Source organism: Glandiceps talaboti, chromosome 8 (assembly GCF_964340395.1).
Source record: "Glandiceps talaboti chromosome 8, keGlaTala1.1, whole genome shotgun sequence".
Classification (NCBI taxonomy): Eukaryota; Metazoa; Hemichordata; class Enteropneusta; family Spengelidae; genus Glandiceps; species Glandiceps talaboti.
In genome coordinates, this window is record NC_135556.1 from 16,739,631 (window position 1) to 16,760,786 (window position 21,156).

Consider the following 21,156-nt stretch of genomic DNA (forward strand, 5'->3'; position numbering starts at 1 on the left):
TGTAATGGTTGGATGTCAGGGTGGCACATTCGATCAAAAATGAAAATTACGCCAATATTTTAAGGGACATTTGCGTCTGAACTAATTATATACTTCAACATATCTTTTGTGCAGATTATTGGCGTAATCAGTTTGAAATAAATGACAAATCCCTCTGTTGTAATCATTTACATGGATTAATGAATAACCAATCAAAATTAGTGTTACAAAACAAGGTAGAGGATTGTTAGCATTTTCACATTTCGTTGATATTTTTCTTATTTTGCTCATTTTGCGTCGACTACAATGGTGTGAAGAATTATCTTTCAGTGTAAACGTCAACTTTTGCACAATATCGAGTATCTTGTGTAAAAAAATACGAACCGTCACAATCACGTGACGATACAGTCCCGGATGATAAATGACGTCATTTTCGTTCAGGTGATTACCACTTCCGCTATTCGGTCAGGGTACTGGTTTTGTATTTACCCAATGCTGTCATATCGCCTATTGTATTCGGCCTTTTATTGTTACGATTGTAAACAGAATCGGTCCACGTTGAATCCTCTTGCGTGTGCAGGTGTCAGCACCTAAACTCGGACCGTGACTCACACGGTTGTTCTGGCACCGCTCTTTATAAAAAGACGTGGTCAACGAAAGTACTTGCAAACAAGAAAAATCTCGAAAGGAAACTGCAGTTGTCGGCAAGGGCAGGTATGTTGTACAATATTTCTTTTTTTTTATTAAAAAAAAGAAGAGTTTTGATAATAATATTCTATGTTCTCTCCATACACAAACTTTCACTTGCGTTCAAAATAAATACTTTCCACGCTTTTAATTTTACAGTTTCATAATTCATCTCGACTGATTATAAATTATTAGATCACACAGTGAGTCGACGACATTTATTTCAATGTTCATGAAGATGTCATTTGCCATGATTTGGTTTACTTTGTTTTCTACAAGATTTACATATGATGTTCAGTCTTTAATACTGAATGTTTTCATGTTGTCTGTTTTTGGATTCATATTAGTGTGCAAATGTGTCAACGACATGAGAAACATGATATAGGGAAGTTTCCGAGTTTGTCTTTTACTACAAATGAAGTTGTGTCAACTTAGTGTTATTCTAAATTATGTTGTATTATTAATAAATACTTTGTGCGGCTGTCTATGAACATGCCTATCACCGCTATAATATGTCTAAGGTGGTAGTTTGTCCAGGTAGCATTTCTCATCGTTGCATTTCTCTTTTTTTTCAGTAGTATTAAAGTTTTTTGTCAGCGTATTGTCAGATTTGGACACGAATTGAAGTAAAAAATTACCAATGGAAGATTATCGATATCTGTTTAAAGTTGTATTAATTGGAAATGCAGGTGTTGGCAAAACTTGTTTGGTTAGAAGATTTACACAGGTATGAGATCTCAGTATTTCTATTCAAGTTACTACACATTGAGACGTTGATGCACAGTCACAAGTGCTGTGTAGGAATGTTTGACTCATAATACCAGGAATACAGGAAGGTTTTGAAACTATAAACAGTGGTACTCAAATATTGATTTCAAATTAAGGTTGTCATGAAATGTTGCCTTATTACCAGCACAAATCAAAAGCCTTATAAAAGACTTGCTCTGGATATGTGAGACTCAACCCTCTGTTTTTTAAAATGAAATCGATTTAGTTTATTTTCCGTTTGACTTTTGTGAAATAACAACATTTGTCATAGGACCCTCTAATTTATAAAGGGTCTCTGTGAACACCAAAGCCAGAAGGAACACAAGTATATGAATAACTGAATAACTAAGGCAGGAATGTATGAGGAAACCCCAAAACTTTCAGATTGTCAAAATGGAAAAGTTGTTATGTACTAGTATGAGATATAATAATCTTGAAAGTTATTAGTTAATTAATTATTGCATGTGTCATCATCATGGTATTTCCTGTCTTTTGAATGTGCACAGTTGTGTTTGCACCACAAAAACTTGATATTTTTAGTTAAATCAATAGTTAGGTAGATCATGATAAAGACAAATTAATAAGAGGGTGAAACATGTGATAGTGACAACTATTGGTTGTTACATAATATCTTGGGCAATACAATACCTTGAAGTATGCCCTCTAGAGGCAATAATATGACATCGTTTAGCGTAGTTCGCCGATACACCGTGATGAGAGATTTAGGCCGGTATGATAAATGTACTAGCCAGAATCTACCCAGTGACATTACTTCTTGTATAAAGGCAATAAAAACACATAAATTGATTAGTAAGAGCTGGGAGATATCGTGCTCAAGTACAGTTCTTCAAAGATTCCAGCTGTCCAGAAAATATAAATCTTTGCAGTGTTTTGGACTCTTTCCAAAACAATTTAGTGTTCCTTATTCACGTGAATTGACATAACAAATGTATAAATGTAAGTTTATTTAATGTGTGCTTCTTCTCATGTAGGGACTCTTTCCACCTGGACAAGGTGCTACTATAGGTGTAGATTTTATGATAAAAACTGTCAAAGTTGGAGATGACAAAGTCAAGGTAAGTTGACATTTAGAAATTAGCAAGATTGGCATAACAACTAGCAGTCAATTCAAAATATTATAAACATATTTATCACTGTTTTCCTCAAAGTGATTTTAAATATTGTAGGTAATTTGCATATGTCATTATGTTAATTAATTTCTATTGTTGCCAAGGAACAGTATGACAGAATTTCAAATGCAGTAAGAAAACACTGCAAGCAAGAGTGTAAATAATTACTAGTGTACCCACAATGACATTTATGTGTCATGAGGTTCTGCCATTATTTCATGCGCTTATTGAGTATAGGCACATTTTGTGAAAAATACAACTGCATGGTCATTTAGTTTCATATACATAAAAACAACCATGCTTATTTGTATACACATATATGCAAATACTATTTTTAGCATTACAGTGCAGTAGACAGCAAATGTTTACCAAAGGAATTGTAAGTGTGGCAGAACAATTAATACCTTGTGTAATTTTGAGAATCAACTAATAAAATAAGCCAAAGATAAACATTGGGAATAAATTATACTCAACATTTATATTATAATCTTTATTGAACATCAAGGAGTAAAAAAAAGAACGAACAAAAAGAAGAAAAAAAAACTGTACAAATCGTCACTTAAATGATTCCCGTCCCCTGTGGTATAACCATGATTTGAAAAAGAAAAAAAAAAGAGATAAAAACAGAAAGAATTCAGGTACAACAATTTTGCTGTCTTCTTACCTGTGCATAGTATTTAACCTTTTTATAATCTAAATTTCTCTGGGGTTCATTTTGTTGGCAAAGGAGTGTAATTGGTCACCAAAGGAAGTCAAACCTGCCATTCAACTGCATGCTGCACATCAAATGAATTGCTTACTAAAAGTTTGACATTGCTTTTAAATATAAATCTTGGCATTGTGCATTACTTGTTTCTATTTAGAAATTTGACAACATTTGGATGCAAAAAAGAACTTTTTTGTACAGTACCAGTGTGTGTGTGGGGGGGAGGGGGGAGGGGGTAATCAATCAATTGAATGTGTGTAAACATAATCAAGAACACTGAACAACAGTACAAGCTGTCCATCCATTTATAGCAGCATTAAAACATACCACTCTTATAAAAGGAAAATACTATACTCTTTAATAGTCACACAGCATGCAAAATTATAAATGTATTAACGTGAAATATATATGTCATAGTCATGTGACTTTTGTTACTTTAGATTGGCAGTGGATATATGTTAATTTTTAGTTACAATCATGTAAAATATATTTTGTTTCTTACATGGCCTTGAAGCTTCTTTGTTTCAAAAGTGATTATGTGAGTGGATTATGTCATTCCCAGAAGGGAATATTATTTATTATTGTTATTATTTCATTTTGTGAACATTTTGCACTGACTGTCTCATTTCAAACCCAAATCTGAGTTGGAAGTATGATGTATTAGTATCAGAAAAATATCATACATTTTGCCATATAGATCAGTGACCCCCCAGTAAGAAAATGTCATAAATACTGACTTGTACATTAAACACATCAAGTATTACTGTCACATCATAGACCCTTCAGGATACATTTATCATGATGTCATATTTTCCTGTTATTTTAAGAGGCTATATCATGATGAATGTGAACTGCATATTCATCTCGTATCTATTTTTGTCATATTAAAAATGGCACTTGACATTTTACCTCTCAAACAATATATAAAGCAGGTGACAGTTTTTTTATTATGCAAGTTCTATATCAATCAAGTCAATTATGATTTCATAATTTACTGGAATGAATTAATGTAGGGAGAGATTTTAAATTGCAGCATTCCTAATATAATGTGTAAAATGTGATCCTCAATAACTCTTACGTCATAGATATAATATTAAAGTCGGTTATGTGATAGATGTTATGAAAAATAATGGCATTTTAAGGCATTATAAATTAGATATGGCAGAAATAAGTAAATATCCATTGTTTAGCTGTGTATTTTGAAGTTGGAAAACAAAACAAAATCCATAGTTCAGCTGGGTATTTTGAAGTTGGAAAACAAAACAAAATCCATAGTTTAGCTGGGTATTTTGAAGTTGGAAAATAAAACAAAATCCATAGGTCAGCTGGGTGTTTTGAAGTTGGAAAACAAAACAAAATCCATAGTTCAGCTGGGTATTTTGAAGTTGGAAAACAAAACAAAATCCGTAGTTTAGCTGGGTATTTTGAAGTTGGAAAATAAAACAAAATCCATAGGTCAGCTGGGTATTTTGAAGTTGGAAAATAAAACAAAATCCATAGGTCAGCTGGGTGTTTTGAAGTTGGAAAATAAAACAAAATCCATAGGTCAGCTGGGTGTTTTGAAGTTGGAAAACAAAACAAAATCAGAAAATTAATCAAAAAGACCAACCCAGGAGTCATTTTCATAAAATGAAGATCAGTCAATTTACCAATTTAGTGAAATGGTGGAAAAATGAAATAGACATGTACTAGCTGTTTATAATCATCTTAAAATGAAAACATATCTTTCTCATATAATTTACTACAAGCTTGGTGAGCAATTTTTCTAATGAAATGGAAAAATTAAATCATTAGATGTGACTTATGCTAAATTAGATAAGATTTGAATAGATAGCAAGATTAGAGGATACTTTGATTTTAGTAATTCCCATGGGGGAAAACAACGTGCTCATTAAAAACAAATGAATGATAAAATAAACTGAGCTGAAGGCATAGACAAACTGGTGATAAGTGACAGGGTGTGGAATTTAAATAATAAAAAGATATAAAGAAGATAAAATCTGACTGTGTGACACTCATGTTAAAAGTTGAAATTGTCTAGAGGGAAAATGATATTTTGCAATGATTAGTAAAATCCATGGGTCTTGAGTCAGCCATTCACCTTGGTGCATCTCTTACCAAGCTCATTATTTTTATAATTGATATTTACTATAAGTTATATAATAACAATCACCCCCATATACTGTATGCTATTTAAACATCTTTCTTGTCCATATACCAAAATACTGCTGTAACACACAATGCATAGCATTGGTAACCACACAGTGCAAGTTAATTTATTACATGTAAATTGAATTTCTGTAAACCATAGCTGTACTTGGTAATTGACTGAAATACGTAACATCTGGAATGTATCTAGGAAATGAAAACAAAAATTCAACTAGCAGCATGATTGAAACTGTGCTTAAAAAGAGCAGTCACTAACCCCATTCTTTAATTGAGACTTGATGAAAATTTAATATTCTATGTCGCGATCTTTTGACACATACATAGATTTTCTCTAACAGATGTCGACGTAATAGTATATTAATATTAAATTTAGTGCCAGTCAGAGAATGATTTCCGTCTGAAATTCACTGTAAATTGTATCTACTCCAAGTTATTTGAAGTCATAATGATCATGAACAGGAAATAGAAAGTTTCAAATTTCAGGATACAGTATGAATTATGAATTATGAATCATACATTTCAAGTTTTCCATCATTATGGAATTACTGATATGATCAGTGCAAGCTTATACTGTCTCCTCATATTTTTTTATGTAATAAATCTTGAACCACAGCTGGAACTGTAGACACAATGAAATATACCTATAATGAGTGTTGTATGTATTAATATTATAAAATATATTTTGCAACAAAATATAGTTTGAAGCTGAACACAATCATGTTGTACACAGACCAGTGCAGAAATACTAGCAATGCACCAAAATAAATACAGAATTGATGTAATAATGCTGAATGGGTTTGAATGTAAAAATTACCATAAATCCTCAGTGATCCGAACATATCCCATTATTTATATTATGCTTTTTGTGATATCTGATTTTTTTTAACCGTCATGGTTATTTTTACAGTAACAATTTTAGAGAATTGTAAATCTATGACATCGTACGATGCCGTTTGAGGTGTGAAGAGCTGCAATGAGTGTTAATACACAATGTAATGACATCTCATGACTTCTAGGTGAATTTAGAGGGCACTGAGTGCGGAGTGTTTTTTTAAGAGTATAAATGTTAACAGGTCAACGTTCTAGTCAAGGACAATGTCATCAACCTGATTCACCTTTGTATGATATATATTCTAGGATAGTAGTGTAATCCCTAGGTTAATTGGAGCATATACTTGTAGTATTATCTTGGCGTCAGTTTACACTATTCCTTAAACTCAATCTGTCTAATAGAGTCACATACACATAATATGAATTATAATTAGAGAGAGGTGCTATTTTCAATCTACTAAATCATTGAGATGTACTATTTTCAGACTTCAAAACCATAAAGAAAAACAAAGAATTTAAGAGAAAATGTAAAATTTTAGATGGGTCATTGAATTTTAGTGAAAGTCATGATTAACGCTGAATAGTTAAATCATTTCATGATCAAGGTCTGAAGTAGACGGATCGAAATGCTACATTCACTTCTACTGTACTATGCAAAGTGCTAAGCACTCGTATATTATTGCCCCAGTAAAGAAATGTTTTTAAATATTTCAATACAGATGATAAATTTCCCCACTGTCAATACATTCCTGATACATGTAAATAGATCGAGACAGAGCTCTTCAGTATAGATGTATGTTTGTAGATTTACTACACATAATTTACTACTGTTACACTATTCTTTCACATGCAACTATATGAATGATTTATTTAATTATAATTTATACGTAATTTAAGGGGGAGGGGGTGATTTCATTCCAATATACCTTGATCCACCTAGTGTTGGAGAAATACATGTATGTATATGTCCATCAGTATCCCCCATTTGAGAAGAATATATCATACATAACACTGTATCGCTGACTGTCTGTTTATATCTACAATGTATAGTTACAGATCTGGGACACTGCAGGGCAGGAGAGATTCCGTTCCATTACACAGAGTTACTACAAGAGTGCTGATGCACTTGTAGTGGTCTATGATGTCACTTCCTTTGAAAGTTTTAGATGGGTACCTGAGTGGTTGAAAGAAATTGAAGAATATGGCAGAAGCAGAGTCATCACCGTCCTTGTGGGTAAGTATAGTCAGATTCTAAAGTAAACCTTTGTAAAAATGCACAATATAATATAGGCCGCGTCAAGCAAAAACCTACCTGATGGTCAAAATTTTCAAAATTGAGATTTTAGCAGATTTTGATACTTTGATACATAAATGATGCCAGCATAAAATTTTAGACATGAACACAGACTGGAAGTGTTGTTAAATCTCATTTAAATATGACCTCTGACCTTTATTGATTTTCAATGGTGTTCCATTTCCAACACTATTATATGTACATTCTATCCATACTGTACTGCGCTACACATACATACGAATGCACACACTGGGGCTTTATTCATATGGATATGAGGTCAAAGGTCAATGAGTGCTTTATTGTTACTGTGGTCTATTTGAATTGTCAAGGTATTTCCCCAGGATCTAGGAAAGGGACTATTAGCAATGGAAAGGGAAAGCTCATCAACCACAGTTGAAATATATGCTTACCTGCTATTTGCTCACACCAAACACACACACACAAACATCATACATTTGTACACAACAATTTCACTGCATAATGAGGAAAGTGCACACACAGTGACAAGTACATATAAATAATTCAAAGTTGACTTTTGTTTCATTTATTTACAAGACACATGTTTATAACATTTTTATGTACACTTAGGACAGAATGTTGGCTGAAAGGGTTGTCTTACATGAGGTAGCAATGTATCATGCAACTCCTTGTGTCGTACATCAGACAATCCACCACACTCAAGTTTTTCAGGAAAACTATCTCGTGGGGGTGGCCAAGACACACGATTTTTAACTAAATCTACCTCAGTCTCATCATCATCATGAACCTCACGTACAAATACTTTTGCCTGGCTTATCTTTGACAAACCTAAAGTGATGATATTTTCTGATACCTTTCAGTGGTTTGAGGTGTGATGACAGGTATGTGTCCCATTGATACCACTCCCAGAAATCCCCAGACTGTGTTGATGACTTATATACATGACTTTCATTGATGCTGGCACTCTTGTTAACTAGATCAGCCAATTGGTCAACTGTGTCAACATCACTACGTCTATATAGTTGTCTTATTTTGCCAAAACAGGCATCACAAATGCACTTAGTATGGCCAGGCTCCATAAAATGAATTTCAATTTTATCATTGAGACCAGTACTGGTTCTCCATGAAAGGTAATGCATGACAGATTTATTTTTATTTTGGCCCCCACAGTTATCAGCATGAAATACACACTGTTTCTCACCAAGACTGTGATGAGAAAGATGGTGATGAAGTATGCTAATTACATTATTGGGACCTGCACTCTTTTTTACCATCTTGACCAATGCTATCTGCTTCACTAAATAAATAATTAATTTGCTGCTTACAGACTTCATTACAAACACCAAAACAAAACACTTTCATAGGTATAAGGAAATACAATGGCCCAACTTGCCGAGATTGATGTGGAAGCTGAAAATGTTGAGCATAATCAAAACTATAATGAACACAAGTTAAATTTTGAGAGCAAGGAATATGAACACCTACAATTTTACAGTGTTCTGGCAATGGTTCAAACTCCTGATGAGCTTTTTTAACACAAAGCTTATAAAATTCTCTCCTCTCTTTTGCTTTCTGTACATGTTCATTATATTTAGCAGTAACTGATAATTTGTCAGCTTCTGATGTAGCATACATTATTTTCTTTCTAAAATCCTCACACTTAAAACAGACATCAGTCTGCGGAGAGATTGACTGAATGTGAGGCACACAGTCTTTCCAAATGTTTTTGAAAGTTGTAAGTCCAACATGTTTCAGGGGTGGCTGTGACTGTTCACATGATTCAACATAGGCTGAATACACGGTTTCCTTGGTGACACTTGATGGTAAGTATACAGGTGGAGTTCCTTCTCTTCCTCGTGGCACAGCAGGCATCGGAAGACCAAATTCCCCAGCATACTCTTTGATAAATTGTACCACTTTCTGAATTACCTACAGATGAATTTGAAATATACATCAGTCTGAGGAAAATCTTTGGCGATCAGAACACTACAAACGCTATATTTAATGCATTACTATTGTCATCAGTGTAACTAAACTACATCATTGCCACAGTACATTACAGAATTCTCATTACATAAAACTATACATGTACAATGACAAATATCTAATATGTGTATGAATGTTTTCAGGACAGGAGTATTTTAATGGGACGATTAATATATGTATTTAATACTTGAGATCATTGTAAACAAAAGAGGTATTCCAAATTATTCTTTTCCCACTGTGACAAATTCCTTAGACCTCTAGTCAAGATCTTTTCAATATTTTGTAAACAAATCTATCATTATATTCAGTCATGTGACAGTGACCTAAATGTAATTGAAAATGTGATAATTTTCATTCAATTGAATTGTTAACGAGTAAGAAAAATGTGGGACTTTTGAAAGTATATTTTCCGTATTCTACCTGATAATGACAACATAGTGAAGTCTTGATTTGTTTGTTTTTTGTCTAGTTTGGCGTTAAAATAGTGATGCATTTAGATCACAGTCTATTGTGCTCTTGATCTATGAAACAATTTTAATCTCAAAATATCATTTTTTTTTCTCTCTCCAAAACCTGGACTAAATAACCAAGATTCCATCCGAATTTGGAGGTATTCAACAGTCCTCCCTGGTTTTTATTGTCAGTTGATCCATCATTGTCTCAAATTTTGTTTTATGAAGTGTCATCACATACTTCCTATTTTTGACAAGGTTTTCTAAGCATTCAGCTAATATGATAAACCAGTATCAAATGAAAACTTATTTTGATTACTGAGGAGACATGAGGTTTGCAGTGATAAATTAGTTATTTAGTAAGCTCTCACAAAAATATAAAAATTATTACATTTGTCCCAAACAGAAAAGGTATTGATCATGTGTCACTGATTCAAAATTAATAACAATACAGCTAAATCAGTTGCTAAACTCACTTGTGTACTGATTATAAAAATGTTTTGCAAAATATGTGGGTTTTTCAAACCAAATAATGAAAAGAATGTAGTTAAAAATTCACAATATTCATTGAAGCCAAAGAATCAGCTGTTTTTGAAATAGTGATATGTTCTGAGAATTCTTCTCAGGTTAGATATCATAATTGAGATCGGATAAAAAAACATACGATTACTTAGCAGTGTTCTTGTTGTCTCCTCGTCTTATTTCACATTCTCATATGAATACTATTACTAACCTCAAAAGAGAAAGCATTATGGACTTTCTTGCCTTTTAAACCATGTTCTCTTGGAACCAGACCATGTTCCTTATAGTGGGCTTTGAGGGACTTGTAACTCCAAACACCTGGAATGTACAAAAGGCAGAAGAGCTGTAAAATTTACACCATCAACAATCTATTTAATATTAAAATAGTCCGTTATTTATAGTAGTGTTTATGTTTTCCCTAATGCCCGATGGATACCGACTGAGAATATGAATAAATCTTTACAACGCTACGAAAATCTAAAACATGAAATACAATGCTGAGGTTGTCTGTAGACTATGAGTCATAACACTTGAAAGTATTTCTATAACTTCAATACTTCCATTACTAGTGATATTACAACTATTGAAGATGCAAAAAAATCTAATAATTAAACACTAATTCATATTTTTAAAAATGACTTCATCATCATTTGTCATAAAACTTGTAAATAACGTACTTCCGACAAGGCCCGTGATTGACCGGCGCGGCGTGTACGATGTCGGGATACCGGGTACTTTGTACATGTACGTACTGGGTGCAACCATATCTACTGTCTATGGTGCAACAATGTCAAAGACGGGTCAGTGTGTACTTACCGATATCGTGGATGAATCTCCACGCTCTTTCACATATTTCCTGTCCTTCAAACTCGTATCCAAATCTCTGGCATTCACGTTTCTTGCCCCTTCTTGTCTCGCCCATTTTCTCCATGAGTTCCATTTTTGCCAGCACCAGAATATCTTTTTCAGTCTTCGAAAATTCTGCTAAGTTCAGACGATACTGGTAAACACGTTCCGCACTAATGTTGGTGTAGCACCGATTGTTACAACCACAGCCTGTCTCAAATTCGTCAGTGACGGTAGATTCAGCATTATATTCTTGGTCCTGACAACTTTCAGTTGAACTGATATATCGGGACGCGAGATCTTGTGATGAAACTTCACCGCCACTAACATCTGAGTCACTGCTATTGTTGTCAGGGTCATCACTGCAGCCCGAGTCCGATTCAAGGTCATCAACCTGATTTCGCTGATGTTCGGTGTCGATGTCGTCCAAGAAATCCCGGTGAGTTTCAGACATCAGCTGCTGCAGATCCGCATCGAAATTTAAATCTACGGGTACTCTTGAACACATTTTGACAGGAAAAAATATGGGAGCGAGCTACTGACACGAAGCGAAGTACGTAAAACAAGAGGGAAAGTGGAAGATTGGGCGGGACACCTTTTCATATGCAAATTGACTTCGCGGTGATTGGCATCCTGGCAAACTTTGATCGTCAAAATCTGTAATTTTTATACCCAAACCTGACATAAACAAACTCTCAAGTTTAGTGTTCAGCATGGGGAAGCATTAAGGCGATTAAAATATGTTGATCACCTAAAACAGTAACCAATGAAAGGGAATAGTAATAATCAAATAAAAAGGCGCCTTGATTACAAAACTGACTGTCAATCATAACAAAGTATCACATTTCAAGCGCTTGTTATGCAACATTGTATCAACGACCATCAGGTAGGTTTTTGCTTGACGCGGCCCATATATAACTTATAAGGGCACCCATACTTATGGTCAAAAATAAAAAATAATTTTTTTTAAAGTAAGTATATGAGTACATGTTAGTGATACTTTCATTTCCTATTCATACTTTAACATTTTGAATGACTTAGAAATGACAATTAAAGTCAGAAGGAAACTTTGAACTATTTATTTTATTAAAGTTCTCAATTTCAGCAATGAACGATAATTTTCGCACAGAGACGTAATCGTACAATCAGTGACATAGTGATATTTTTTCTAACCCTGCTGTAGAGGGTGTCAATTTTGTCGTAGTATGTCGCTAGATTGAAGAAATACAGTGTTTGATTGGGTCATGAGAAACACAGAATTAAGTACGGCTGCCCAAAACATATTTTTACAATGCACAAGCCAAAATATTGTCTTTGAACAGAAAATATTGATTATATACCCTGGTTGTTCTTTGCCATGATAACTTGAGTCTATGTCAGTGGTCCTGCAGTGCTTAAAATATGAGTAGAAACATTCCAAATTGCCATTATTTTTCCTGATTTTTCATAAATTATGCTTGAGGTATAATTATATTATTCCCAAATATTTTTCGTCATTCAGCCAAGGAAAATGCTCATTTATAACCAAAGGTGCCCATTCTCGCAAACCAGAGCTATTATTTCTTTGAACCAGTAGGGACTGGCTCATTAAGAAAAGTAACGTAAAACGGTTGTGGTTTGCGATGATGAAGGTGCCTTGATTGTTACTCCCATCTAGCAACTCATAGCGACAAACTCTGAGATCATGAGTATGTTCTAAATAGTATAATGGTACTATAACGGTTCTTTTCACACAACCGACCTGATGACCATTTTAAAGGATATGTTCTTAATAGACTAGAAGAACATATAGACAATTGTTGGCACCTTTCTTTTATAGTATAAGTTTCATTTTCAATGTAAACTAAATTATGGAAAGAAAAATTAGTTCTTGTATTACTGGAAGCTCATCAAATGTGGGAAAATATTGGCATCTAACATATGAAATAATTTTTAATCCTCTCCTCAGTACAACTTGGGATGCTAGTTACAAGCAGATCAAATGATATACATAGGCTGTACTTTTCACTCAGATCAAAAAATACACTGAATATTATAAATCTTTTGGAGCTCTGCTTTTGAGAAATAACTTAAACTAAGTAATAATCAATACAAGTATACTAAAGACAGAAATTAGTCTGACTAGACTTTTCCATTAAGGATCTTGCTTGAAATCAGAAATGCAGATTAATTGAGACAGTCTGAAAATGACGTCTGTTAGAGTTTTTTTTTTTTTGGTTTATCAAACTCAAAACAACATGTTCAAACCTTGACCTGTGATATTATTGAAGTAAATGAGAGAATGTAAATTGTAATGTCATTAGGTGAGTCATAGTGGAGGAGTTTAGTCTGGTAAACAAAGCCCTGCATACTAATTTTTATGGAGTATGTAACCATGCTATTGCCAGGAAGAGCACTTTTTTGCAAACATTTTACAACCCTGGTACAGAACCTGGAAAATTTAGAAAATTGTTCTATTTACATGATGGGAACCCCTTTGAAAGTAGATGGTGGAAACTTTACATTTCACCTACTTATAACTAAATGGCAAGGGTTAGGTTACTTCTGCTACTGAAATATGAAGATGAATGATTCTATGCCTCTGATCACACACACACACACACACACACACACACACACACACACACACACACACACACACACACACACACACACACACACATACATACACACTCACACATAATGAAAATAAACATTTATTACACACTTAATGATATTTTCACATCTTGTCAACACAAAACATTTTTATGCCTAACTTAATCAAAACAGTGGAATTCCTACAAAAATAACTGTAATGTAAATACAATGTATATCAGTGATATATCATGAATTTTCCAGTTCAACTAATTATATTATGATATTACATTTAGTTATTAAAATTGCTGCTATGATCGATATCCAGGGTTTTTCTGTCTAGGAAGGCCAGGGATAATTCAAAATTTGTTTGTAAAGAAATTTCTTCCATCCCTAAAATAGCATAATGTTCATCTTTTACTCATGAACAACTTATGACTTGAACCTTCATTAGAGAAATTACATTTTTTTTCGTTTGCGCAGGAAATAAGACAGATCTTGTCCAAGACAGAGAAGTCAGCATGCAGCAGGGTGCCACTTTTGCAGAAACTCATGAAATGAGATTCCTGGAGACGTCGGCAAAAGAAGCTGACAACGTAGATAAGTTATTCTTAGATGTTGCCAAAGAACTGACAGAAAAAGTTGTGACATCTGAAATGGAAAACACAACAGATAATATCGCTATTTGTTCAAATAACCACACAGTGTCAGCTACGTACAACTGCTGTAAATGGTAAGATGACATGCAGCGGTCACTATACAGCCTGAAGTCCATGCTAACTAAATAACTCCACTGAGGTCATTTCATTTCCCTACTCACGTACCAAAGAACAGAACAGGATGGATTCCAGGTTAACATGGCAGCTGAAAGGTTACGTTTCATCTAAAGAATGACAGCCATATAATTATAGCAATTACTTTTATTTATAAATGTTAATTCCATGGTCACCATAAGAAACCACATTTTCAACTATTTCCTTTTTCAAGTGTATGGAAACTACACAATATACTTTTGTATATTTTCGTTGTGGTGGTACACTTATGTGTATAAGTGACAAAGTTAAGACTTCACAAATTTGTTAGAACGTACAGCATTCCATAATGGTTGATAATTGACCATAATTATTCAGTGTGCTCTCTTCTGCAATGTCAGGTATCCAGATTAAGTTGTAGAGTCCAAACGAAACAAAAGTCATTCCTTGCTCTTTACTTGTTATTTGAGACAACCGAGTTTATATATTGTATGGTTTAAGAATTTGAGAGTCTTAAAATAATGTTCATGATTTCTTTCTTTTGCATACATTAGAGAGCATGATTTAAATAATCGATAAATAAAAGTGTAAGACAAGTTAAATGAAGAATTACTTATGACGTAATGACTCGTACTAGTACCACAACATTAAAAGTTATGAAAGCTATGAAAGTTTCAGGCTTCTTGCCCAGCTTTGTGGCAGAGATGCGGCATCTGTACAACAGAGACGTTGCACCTCTATGGCATAGAGACATTTTGAAATGTAAATTAGCTTTGCCGCAGAGATTTGACAGCACTTTGCCACTAACTAGTCAGTCAGAAGATATGCAATCTCATTGAAGCCTCTGTGGGTAAATTTACCCAACCATTACCACACTTCAGACTGACCATCACCTGTGTTCTAGGGAAGGAGGCAATTAAAGTACCAAATATTGATTTTAAACTGTCCCAAAGGAAGACATATAACTTTGGGTAAATTACGTCAAAGGTGTAACATTGTCTCATATACTCACCACATTTACACAACCTCTACAGCTTTACTGAGAGAAAAAAGATGTGGGCAGTATGATTATTGCACATTACATACAGTAATTCATTGAACTGTAGTAAGTAACAGTGGACAGTGTGAACCCCTCCATTATGCTGCTTGTAACGTATATTTATAGACTTGTGTATTACTATATTAGTTGTATGTTCAGCACTTTGCTCTTAATTTATGTCATGACACATGACAATGATACACCTAAACTGTTAATGTTACATTGAAAACTAGCAAGGTGTAATTGGCCCAAAATGAATATTGCCTATTTTCCTTTAATTCTTACCCCATACTACAAATGTACCGGTAATTAATCGACACTATTATTTTTTGAATGGCTGTATTATAAGAGATGTCAGTATACAGTTGCTCACTACAGGAATAGTAGTGTTCGTATTGTATGATGAAGACCATTGGAGTTGTAAAACTTTGCCATGTATTTGGTATCAAAGCATAATCACAAGTTGATGGATGTCACATTTGTGCACTACCAGTATGATGTGATTGTTGATTTCATGGGGGGGGGGGGGGGGGTGTATTATTACTCCAGAGTAGAACTTTTTGAAAGTGCAGTATTCTTCCATGGAAAGAAAAAGGATACTACCTGAATATCTATAAGCGATACTTCATAGACTCGCATTTACATTGTCATATACCTGCTGTTTATACTGTGTGCTAGACACAGTAACAACCAGTACAGGAATGAGAGATGTATGTACATTATATATCTGCATCGTGGGAGACTTGAAATCTGATGTTTGAAAAACAGTTAAATTACCAGTTTAACTTTAACATACTCAAGAGTTTATCATTATGCCTGATACAAGAGTGTATCATTGTTTATGCCTGGTACAGAATACTGCACTTTCTTATGTAGCAGTACAAAGTGTCTTGCTATGATAAATTTTGAGTCAACTTCAGTGTTTAGTCTAATGGTCATTGGTTTGATCATTTTGTTTGCATGGTGTATTCTGGCATGATAACCAAGCAGCAGAGTTGGTGCTTTATATTTCATATTGCTGTCTGTCTCTACTTGTGTTTGACGAGGAATAGCCATGCAAATTTAGTTTGATTTGGAGATAACCGGTGTATGTCTGATGGAAGATGTACTAGTTTGGCAATCATCTGCCTTCCGTGATTTCTCAAGATGTGTTGACAATATAGTATGTAAATGTAGTTTAACACTACATTATGGTGATTTATTTGACTTTTGAGGACCAGATACAATTACATCCAGCACACACACACACACACACACACACACACACACACAGTTAACTTCCATTTTTTTAAACCTCATTTTTTTCAATGGGTAAGATTTGAAACACCATGATGTTGGTTTCATGTTTCATAACTTTTCATTCCTATCATTTTACTTAAATAAATAAACATATTTTAAAATCTATAATCTATGTTGATTTCACTTCCTATAGCTTATTGCATTTATACCGACATCACACTAATTTAGTAAATGTACAATTACACTTGGTTTATGATACAAATGACAATCATTCCATATATTTTATTATTTTATTTATGTATACTTATTTACCATATTTTAGTGAATGTTATCATTTTAAAATCAGATTTATGTGTTATATGAAATTTATGGTGCTTGCAATCAGCGTTTTCTATATAAGGATATTCAAATGCTGAATAACACGGTGCAATTGAAAAGAAAAAGTGTATACTTTGTAATTGAGGTTGAGATATTGTAAACTTGAATTGTAATGTCCTGTCTTATTGACCCCACTTCAAACATAGCCGAGAGTCTTGGCCATCTGGCTTGCAAAATTCATTCACCAGGCTATACTGTTCAAGCCAGTATGTCCAGTCAGACAGCCTAGTCTCATGGTTACCCTGACAATCAATACATAGGAAAAGAATGTGGGTGACAATCAGACTTCAATATTGGATATGTATGTATTGAATAGAGATGCTTTCAGTATCCTCTGTACATAAACATGGAGACAATCCCATAGTTGCTATGACAACCATTACAATTACATTATTTATAGGTACAATCCCATATTGCTATGGCAACCATGTAAAGGTATATTAGAATGGATCCTGAAAACAAAAATGCCCTATACTGTTATTAAATAATTTTTTTTTCAAAATGGCAAGTAAATTTTTCTCTTTTTTTTTTTGTCCAAATATGACATCAAGGCTGATAAATCCACCTTGTTGACTTCCATTTATTTATGGTAAAGAATAACAATGAATGGTTTATCCATAAAAAGTTGCTATATCCCAAAGATTTCATCACACTAACAGGTTCTGTGTAAAACAAATATCATCAATTTACAAGTGTTTACAGTTGTTGCAACTCAACTTGTAAGTTTATTTTTTATTTTTTAGAAAATGCTAACATTTTGTTTTTAGTTCATTTACTTGTGATTATTTACAGCAATAGCTGGGAACAAGGTGTTATCAGCAATGTGCTTTTATCATGAAAACTGGTTCCAGTATTTTCTCAGCAAGTTTCAATTTATATATTGTGATATGTTTTAAAGCTAATAGAGAGGCTGAGATCAAGGATAGCAAAGTTAGCTTTTACCAGTAATCATTTACAAGGTATTACTCATTGTAGAGAGAGGTTTTTTTTATGTCACAGTGCTATGTGTAGTATTTGAATTCATAGTTTTACAACAGTGCCATGTGTATTTTAATGACTATTTTTACAAGTATAATGTACAAGTATTGTAAACCATTACTTATTGGCAGGAGAAAGCAATGACCACAAAGTAAAACACGAGTATTAGAAGTGATTTGTATGATTAAATCATACTCCTAACTAAATACGACATCAGTCTTCCAAATAAGACTGAACTAAAAGTTAGCAAGTCCTGGTTATAAATTAATCAATAAATTTTGATTACTAATATTATTATCATTTATTTCTAATGTCATTTACTTTCAACACATTGACAAGTAACACGTAAGCAGGAGTTTTGATTAGTCTGTTTTAATATGATGTGTGGTGACATACTTATCAGCTACCACTTCCTGTGAAAGAGAGAGAGCTGACATCGTGTCACCCTACAGTCTATCTTGACTTTGATTTATTATGAAATTGACATTAGAGAGGGAAATCTATGATTAGAACACTTTGACATCGCCCACAAAGTTTACCAAAGGTGTTTTATTTCAACCCATCTACTCAGTTCCTTTCAGAAAGATGTGAGTGTAATAGCGCACCGGAATTTCTGGAAGTTGGTTGTAAACAACTACCATACATCTGGGTCAAAATTACACAAGACACAGACAAGACAGTTATACATTGGGCAGAAATTAGCTTGTACTGCCAATTTATTTCAAGTATTTAGATACACGAGGCTAAGATGTAAGCAAAGTAGTACTTTATATATGTATGTATGTTACTCCTTAAAAATTATACTAATTTGTGTACTTAAAGTTTATTTTGTTATTATACTTGTCACGTTTAAAGTTTTTCACTTTGAATATTCCACAGTATATAGATTCTATATTGAGTACTTATAAGTTACATTGTATTTATTGTATGGCCATTATATGAAGTGCAGATGTTTTCATGCAAACAGAATAAAGGAAATATGAAAAATGGAAATCTTACTGGGGTTTATTTATGTTTGAATGGAATCCATGGTATCTTGGTAGATGGTATTTAGTTGATGGATGTTCATGATTTTGATGGCAAGAGCCTACTGACTGTAAGATACGTCGTGCTGTTCCGTGCTCACTGGCTTCCTTGATTGACCGATGTGTGAGGGTGCTCGGTCACAGCGTACCTTACAAACTAAGAGCCTACAACTTACAAGCCAAGTCTCTGGGCTATACATTATAACCAATAAACAAAGATATACGGCTGATATACAGCTCTTTTCTTAGTTAAACTAAGTTGTGACTAACAAAAAGTTGTGACAATAAAATCTTAAAATCATATTATGTCATATGACCTTTTTCGTCAAATACTTTTTGGGTCATTGTAAATACTAGTACGGTGGATTGATCTAAAATCCAAGTCAGCGTTTTGTGGCAGTGAACAGCTTCTTACACACATCAGCATCTTTCAGTTTCCTGGCACCTGCAGACATTTCAAAACTATAACTGTGAGAAAACAGTTCCTCACTTTGAACATAGCACACACTATCAGTAATAGCTGGTATGTCTGTATGACGATGGAAAGTCTCCTCAACATGGTCACTGGAAAGAGAATCAAACAGATCAGGTGAATCTATAAAGTGATTCTGTACTGACAGTGATTTTCTACATATCTGAACTCTGTTTACACTTCTAGTTCCTGGTATGATGTCAGAATCTCCAAACAAACTCCCACTTTGTGAAAATAAACTCGGAGTCCCAAATATTGATGGGGACTGTACGACTTCAGCATGGTTTGGAGTTGATGATGTTGGTCTTAGCATCGATGGATACTTCCTATTTTGTCCTGTACTGGGTGGGATAAAGTTTTGAGAAAACAAATCTGGTGTATACATTGAACTGTTACTTAAAACTCGATGCCTACTGCTGGTAGTAGAACTGTGCAATGCATCTGAATATGTTGAAAAGAGGCTACTTCCCGAGGAGAATAATTCCGGTGTACACAGCATCTCATCCAGCCCTCGTTTCTCATCAAAACATTCCGTTTCAGTTTGTGCAGGGCTGTATGACGACTCATTACTATGCAAATCATTGTAATCTTCTGGTTCTACTGGCATGATTCTCAGACAAGGTTTCAGTTCCTCCCTATCTGGAAGTTGACTGTCTGGTACATATTCTTCCATCCTAGCATCTATGCCATCAATAGAATGAATGATATTCAACACCTTTGCAAAGTGGACTGTTTTCCTCCTAGCAGACTTCCCTGTCTTGGAAACTGAGTTTTGATATGGGGGTGTGCTTGAAGGTTTATTTCTCTTTGCAGATGATACTCTCTCACTATCTGTACACTTCATCTGTCCATTGTGCTGGCTCAGGTTATCTCTCCCTTTACTTTCTGAAACATTCGTGCCTGTTTTTGCAAATGAAGTATTGTCACCATATAATTCTTTGTGTATCCCAAACCTTCCAGTACACATTTGATTATCTCCACTACTTGTTCTAAGTTTGGTAACCATGGCAACATGATTTCCACTGACACATCCATTTCTATTTTCTTTTTCTTCATCATCATCATCATCATAAATATGTTGTGATTTACATTCATGTCTTTCAGTTTTTACTTCCTCCACGTCAAGTTTTTTGTCACGCTCAACTCTCTTCATCTCTTCCTCATGGTTTGTTATACTACCATCTTCAACACTAGTAATTTGTCTTGACAGACACTCCTTTATTTTCTGCACTGAGTATTCTGTCTTTATTGCATATTGAGATGACTGTTGGCGATGTTCACATTCAACTTTCTGTAAAAAGAGATCTAAGTCTTCCGAATAAGGTAAATCATCACCAAAAGTGAAATTTG

General features: G+C 34.0%; 2 protein-coding genes across 4 annotated transcripts; one reads left to right on the forward strand and one right to left on the reverse strand.

The window, feature by feature from the left end:
* The first annotated feature begins 436 nt into the window (after positions 1-436).
* LOC144438634 (ras-related protein Rab-30-like) lies at positions 437-19,292 on the forward strand. Of its 2 annotated transcripts, none has more exons than XM_078127748.1 (5): positions 437-693; positions 1,245-1,393; positions 2,427-2,510; positions 7,321-7,504; positions 14,407-19,292. In XM_078127748.1, exons 2-5 carry the CDS (start codon positions 1,307-1,309, stop codon positions 14,658-14,660), a joined length of 609 nt encoding a protein of 202 aa, XP_077983874.1. In that variant the 5' UTR covers positions 437-693; positions 1,245-1,306; the 3' UTR covers positions 14,661-19,292. The 2 variants fall into 2 exon arrangements, with proteins under 2 accessions (XP_077983874.1, XP_077983873.1); XM_078127747.1 differs by having other exon boundaries at positions 438-693; positions 1,242-1,393.
* LOC144438632 (uncharacterized) lies at positions 8,098-11,897 on the reverse strand. 2 transcript variants are annotated; one of them, XR_013481073.1, is made up of 4 exons: positions 11,320-11,897; positions 10,715-10,821; positions 8,307-9,472; positions 8,098-8,263 (listed from the first exon to the last, which is right to left on the reverse strand). XR_013481073.1 is itself a non-coding variant. In XM_078127745.1 (3 exons), the coding sequence occupies exons 1-3, from the start codon at positions 11,855-11,857 to the stop codon at positions 8,789-8,791; spliced, it is 1,329 nt and encodes a 442-aa protein (XP_077983871.1). In that variant the 5' UTR covers positions 11,858-11,897; the 3' UTR covers positions 8,098-8,788. The 2 variants fall into 2 exon arrangements, 1 of the variants encoding a protein (XP_077983871.1); XM_078127745.1 differs by having other exon boundaries at positions 8,098-9,472.
* Positions 19,293-21,156: the final 1,864 nt, after the last annotated feature.